Source organism: Triticum aestivum, chromosome 3A, assembly GCF_018294505.1.
Source record: "Triticum aestivum cultivar Chinese Spring chromosome 3A, IWGSC CS RefSeq v2.1, whole genome shotgun sequence".
NCBI classification, from domain to species: Eukaryota; Viridiplantae; Streptophyta; class Magnoliopsida; order Poales; family Poaceae; genus Triticum; species Triticum aestivum.
The window spans coordinates 523,594,054-523,600,229 of record NC_057800.1 but is presented as its reverse complement, the minus strand read 5'-3'; the positions used below and the strand labels follow the sequence as shown (position 1 = coordinate 523,600,229).

Sequence of the window (6,176 nt, the reverse complement as noted above, 5' to 3'; positions counted from 1 at the left end):
ACCCGGACCCTCCCCAACATCCTAATTTCCTTTGTATTATGCATATGACCAGTGACATATTTTTACTATTGCCTGTAGCCGGCCCTCCCAAACATTAGATTATATGCATTCCTGCCTCCGCCACTGCTCTTAGTGCAATATTAGTAGGTATATAAACTTGGTAAAAATCTTGTGCAAGTGAATACAAAGTGGAGCGTCACTCTTGCCATCGTTTTCGCGAACTTTATGTCGATAGAGAATATCCAAGCAACCCCAGAAATTTCAGCGCGCGTTGGAATGGAAAAAGTCAAGCTACCAGCGCACCGTACATGCGTGGGCTCGTGGTATATCCTGCGATCCTGGACTCTAGCGACGAGTCCCGCGTCGACGGCTTTCTACTGTGGCAGCATGCACGAAAGCGAACGGACTGTGTCGTGTCGGCGTGAACTACCGCTGCCGGTCATACACCTGTAACGCCGCGCAGTTTGGACAATGGGTGTGGTTGGTCTGCCGGCCACGGGCGCCGGTGAGGACTGACGGTGGTGCACGCACGGTGTGGATAAGGATGCCGATGCGCGCAGCCATTGGCATCCCGAGACTCCATAACGGGACACGAACCCACCATCCTTTTGGCGTATAGCACATGCACAACGAGCGAGTAGTTTTGGCTCGTGACTTTGATAGATTTCACAATAGTTTTGTACGTGTTCATCTATTCTTCAATCTGGCCAGCAATGGCAAGAATGAACGATCACGCGACGAGAACAACGACGGGGCTCCTCACAGCGTGGACTCCGTCGCTCCACGTGTACGAGCCTGCAAGATATTTCCTCTTCAGACGCCGACTTCTTTTCCCCGTCGCCGCGATCTTTATCGTGAAGCTCTTCTTCTCCCCGGTGCGTGCGAAGGCGAGGCTCGTCGGCGAGACCTTCACGGAGAAGCCCATGGGCTCGACAACGGCGACGCTGTAATGCGCCCCGTGCTCGCCGACGTTGGTCACCGTCCGGTGCACGGTGGTGGCCCCGTTGAGGCCGTGGATGGCGACGGAAGGGTAGTTGAGCTCGTGCGGACGCGGCGGGCTCGCCGGGCACGGGAACGAGTGGTCCAGCTGCGCGCCTTCGCTCGCGCAGGCGTAGAGGAGGTAGTCCTGGAAGGACGCGTCGTACACGAGGCCCGGGTCAAGCGCGTGCCTGGGCCTGATGTGGCCCGAGCCGTAGTCCATGGGCCCCGCCACCGTTCCGTCCGCGTTCATTATTGGGCCTCCTTCCGCGTTGTAGGCTGTTGCTGTAAAACGACACCCAAGTTGCATTCTCAAAAAAGTTGGGCCTATGCATGCAAAAGTTGCATTCTCAAAAAAAAAAGAAAAAGAACTTGGGCCTATGCATGCAAATCGTGTTGCCGGAGAAGGGAAATTACCGGTGGTCATGATGGCTGACCGGATTGCGGCGGTGCTCCAGTCGGGGTGGGCAGACTTGAGGAGGACGGCGGTGGCGGAGACGTGCGGGCACGACATTGATGTCCCGGAGATGATGTTGTACTTCACCACGCGATTGTCGCCGTCGAGCTTTGTGGGCGACGACGCCTCGCTCCACGCCGCCAGGATGTTCAGGCCCGGCGCCGTCACGTCAGGCTGCACGCACACATTGCATGCAGATGCAGTTAGCACAGATAATCGACAAGAGTCATCTTGAGAAGATGCAAATGCAAATGGATGCCGTTTGTGCTTGTACCTTGAGAATGCTGGGCTCGAGGGCGTTGGGTCCACGCGACGAGAACTGTGCCATAACCGGCGACGGCTTCACGTCCACGACTGTCCTAGAGCGATCCAGGTAAGCGGTTGGGTTCGCGCTGGAGTTGATGTACTTGAGGATGGTGTTGACGCCGGCCATGGAGACTGCCGTTCCGGGGAGCACGTGCGCGTCGACGGGCACCTCGCTGCCGTACATCGGCGGGTTGCCGAGCACGATTGCCGCGCCGCCCGCCCGCTTCACCTCCAGGCCTTTGCCCACCCTCAGGCCGCTCCCCCTCAAGCACACCACGATTTTGCCTCGCACCTTCTTCGGCGAGAGCGAATTCGGCAGGCATTGGCTGCGTCCAAATACGAAATTTGAACCTTGTTCGATTAGCATGTGTGACTCTTGAGTGATTGTTACTTTGTTAGTACTAGTGGAGCATTTTTAAAGAGATTTCATTCAGTACAGTTGGTTTGTTAATTACTTGGTAACGTTGGCGGGAGTGCCAGGAACCACGGCGTGTGCTGCATAAACCATTCGATACGTCCTGTTCGCCGGCAGCTGATATGGTGTTACCGTTTGTCCCTGGTACGAAAGTACGGTCAATCACGCGCCAGTCCATTTTATTTAGAAGAAAAAAAAAACAAGAATAACGTACGTTGCGTGACATGAAACTTCTTAGGCGCTTACCATGATCACCATGCCATTGCCAAGCCTGATCGGGGAGTTGAAAGAGCGGTCGATGCTGCTGGCGCCGACCGTGAGTATCCACGGCGCAAGGTTCGACACGGTGGCCGGCGCGGGGCCAGAGTTCCCACCGCTGCACACGACGACCACGCCGCGCCTGGCGGCGTGCAGCGCGCCCATGGCGATGCCGTCGTCCGGTAGCCGGGGCGGCTTCCCGTTGGACCCGATCGACACGCTCATCACGTCGACGCCATCGCCGACCGCGTCGTCCATTGCCGCGAGCATGTCGGCGTCGAAGCAGGTGTTCTCGATGTTGGGGTTGGGCCCCGGGATGGGCCAGCAGACCTTGTAGATGGCGAGGCGGGCGAGCGGCGCCCCGCCCGAGGCCGTGCCGGCCGCGAACCCGCCGAGCGCCGCCACGCCCGGCACGGTGCGGCCCGCGACGGTGGACGCGGTGTGGGTGCCGTGGCCGTCGTGGTCGCGCGGCGAGCGGTACGCGTAGGTGGTGTTCAGCCTGCCGTTGTGGGCCTCGTACGCCTTGAGGTAGTACCGCGCGCCGATTACCTTCCTGTGTACGTACGTACGATTAGGTAAAGAAAGTGTACGTACTTATGGACATTAAACTCAGGAAAAATATGTATGGACGAGCACAGTGACAGAAAATCGAGGTTAACAATCCGATTAACGATCATCTGATTTGGCCTATGCTAACAAAATCTGATTAAACAAGTTTGCATGATATCACGACGATTTTTCTGCAACTCTCGAGTCACGAGGGAGTAACATCTGACACTGTTAAGAGTTCACAGCGGAGTAACTACCGTGTGATTTCTTCATATCGCATGTTTGTTACGCTGCCGCTCCTCCTCCTCCAAAAAAAAAAAGCTAGGGTTCCTGCCTCTCGCAGGCGCCGCCACAGCTTTGCCTCGTCTCTGATGGCCCTAGGCCAGGGGATGCAGTGGATACTGGCAAGGGCCGACGGGAGGGCTCTGATTTTAGTCGTTCCTTTCCATTTTGTTAGGATTTGTGTCTTGTTTAAGATGGCGAGATGGCGGCGGCTCTCTGAAGATGGAATAAAGGTCTCCCTGCTTAGTCCCTTTCCGGCGATGCGTCTAGCATTGTTGGTGGGCGTGTGGTGGCGTGTCTCCAACAAATCTATTTTTGGTGGATTTGCTCGGATCTCGTCGTTGTTCGTCTACTTTCGTGTGTCTTTAGGTTGGATCCTTCCGATTTACGTTATTCTTCATCAGCGGTGGTTGCTATTCTGCTACGATGGTCTGTCTTGTGAGACCTTAATATGACGACTTTCCGACTGCCTACTACAACAAGTTGTACCCGACTTCGATGATGGAGAGACGATGATGGCGCCTCGCCTTCGACTTGCTTCAGTGCTTGTAATCATCGAAGTGATCTGTAATTTGAATGTAATTTTTATTATTTTTAATGTTCGTTGTACTGGTTTTCTCGGAAAGAAAATCTGACACTGTCAGGCTGACAGGGATCTCGTGTTACACGGACTGGGAGGAAGGCGTCACGGGGTTCTACCCAATCTGCCGCCGCAGTTGCATCAGAGGGAAAACTACTCTACGGCGGACTGTTTGTACGTCAGCTAAGCCATGCAGGCAGAGATTATAAAACAAGCTGTGCACTGCAGTGAGTCGAGAAGGCGCCAAGCTGGAGTCTTCAGTCTTGCTCCCGAGCTGGCCCGCCATCTCGGGTTTTCGTTCGGACGTGCACAGTCTGGTCCCGGCTGAAGCGTGCAGGCACCCACGCCGGATATTCTAGTTCGGATACATCGACATCGTAGACCGGCTATGTGTCTGTGTGTGGTGGTGGTGGTTCTCCTTTGGTCGTCAGTCGTCACTGTCTTGTCGTCTCAATCATAGGTTGATGCACTGCATGCCAGCCTTTTGTTTTGTAAGCAGTCTTAGTTCGACATTGCTATGATTTTTAGTTTGACGAAGTGGTCGATCGATATGGTCACACGATGGAAGATGGCAAGACGCCATGGGATATGACCCCTATTTTGAGCAAAAAGAAACACACAAAAAATACTAGCCTGAATAGACCGACTAACCGATGTTCCAGCAAGGCGTCCATGGAATCCCACGGAAAAGCAGGGCCACGTACGAATGCATGATGCGGTGCGCACAAGTACATATGAATGCGTATTATCCAGTATTAACTACTAATAAGAGCTGATTATACCCGAATAAACCCACAAGCAGCCGGCTTAATTACCTATTGCAGGAGGAGGAATTGAAGGAATCTCCTTCTTGACACACCCCCTTCCACCGCGCGGGCACTGGCCCTAGCCCCTCGTCGCTGAAGCTCCTCGACTCCGGCCAGATCCCTGCAGTTTCAAATAGCCGCTTCTTGTCAAACGAAACGTCGACACGTGAAGGCTTTAGTTGATTGGCCGGAAGCACGCAAGCCGGTAGAGAGCCTTCTCACCGGAGTCCAGCATGCCTACGATGACATTCTCGCCGGCGTGAGCGCCGGACGGCAGCCAGCCCTGGCTGAGCCCTTCCTCCAAGCCCACAAACTCCCAAGACCTCGTGGTGTGCGGGGACCACCACCCGTCGCTCCGAAAGGTAGACACTACCTCGGTCCTCTCTGCAGAACGCGCCACATGCATCAGCCAAACGCACGCACAAAGACATATAGGCAACAGTGGTGGATAAATCACAGTGTTATCTTGAGAAAATCCCTAGTGTCACTGTGAGTGCACATGTATTACCTGAAAGCTTTGTGGCTTCTTCCTCGGAGAGAAGAGCCGCGAAGCCATTTAGAGTGTGCTTGTAGCTGTACAGCAGCGACGCCCGTGCCTCCTCCTCGCTGGTGAACCACAGAGAGAGCGTCTGAATGATTAGCTGCGACTTGCTAGTATCCATTATCAGCAGGCAGCACACAGCAAATGTCGAGGACGATAGGTGTATGTATGAGCAGTGCACGGCCGCGCCATGTATCATACGCACATCGATTGATGGACGTGTACGTACCTGCCCTTGACGGAGAGGAGGAGGGCATGGTGATCATCAAGGATCGCCCCCTTTGACTTCGCTCCGGCGTCCTCGCCCAGATACACTATATAGACCTGTATATCCACAACGGCGGGCGACATGGAAGTTCATGGAAAATTAAGCATATGAGGGAGCTATAAACAAAACAACTGCGTCATGAAGGGTAGGACTGCCGGCCATGAACTAATCAAACTCAAACTAGACCCGTGAGAAATCTGTTGATTAACATCGAAAAATAGAATGATCGATCGAGATGATGACCTGGCCTTGCTTGGTAGAGGCAGAGGCAGTGAAGAAGGAGAAGAGACAGAGGAAGAGGAAGAAGGGAAGTCGGGACATGGCTCCTCCTGCCGTCTTCATCGGAACGCGGTACCTCGCGCGCTCTGTGTCTCGACGGCTTGGAGGCTGTTTATATATACACTATGCAGATTCTGTGGCGAGGCGATGGATAGGGCGAAAGGGACACGGTGGAATAGTTTGACTGTCTCTACCCCTCTGAGATGATACCATCTTTTGCTTCTTGTACGTATTTTATTGTTTGTATAATTTCCTGCTTTCTTCCCAGTATTCTTTTTTCCCTTTTGGCGAAAGAATCTCTCCGGTATTCGTCCTAGTGTCTAGCTTCAGCTTGAAGCTGTGGTGAGTTAATTAACTTGGATATTGTGGTCTGGATTGGATACATAAACTCTGCACTCTTGGCATTTTCACCAACAACAAAAAGAGCTAGCCTGGCTCTCATATCGCATCCACCAGT

The 6,176-nt window shown here is 53.7% G+C and overlaps 1 protein-coding gene across 1 annotated transcript; it reads right to left on the bottom strand.

The window, feature by feature from the left end:
• Positions 1-610: 610 nt before the first annotated feature.
• Positions 611-5,881, bottom strand: LOC123062010 (subtilisin-like protease SBT5.6). Its single transcript, XM_044485310.1, has 10 exons — positions 5,684-5,881; positions 5,402-5,496; positions 5,140-5,237; positions 4,854-5,015; positions 4,641-4,752; positions 2,403-2,967; positions 2,197-2,297; positions 1,710-2,067; positions 1,396-1,609; positions 611-1,263 (listed from the first exon to the last, which is right to left on the bottom strand). Exons 1-10 carry the CDS (start codon positions 5,780-5,782, stop codon positions 731-733), a joined length of 2,337 nt encoding a protein of 778 aa, XP_044341245.1. The 5' UTR covers positions 5,783-5,881; the 3' UTR covers positions 611-730.
• Positions 5,882-6,176: the final 295 nt, after the last annotated feature.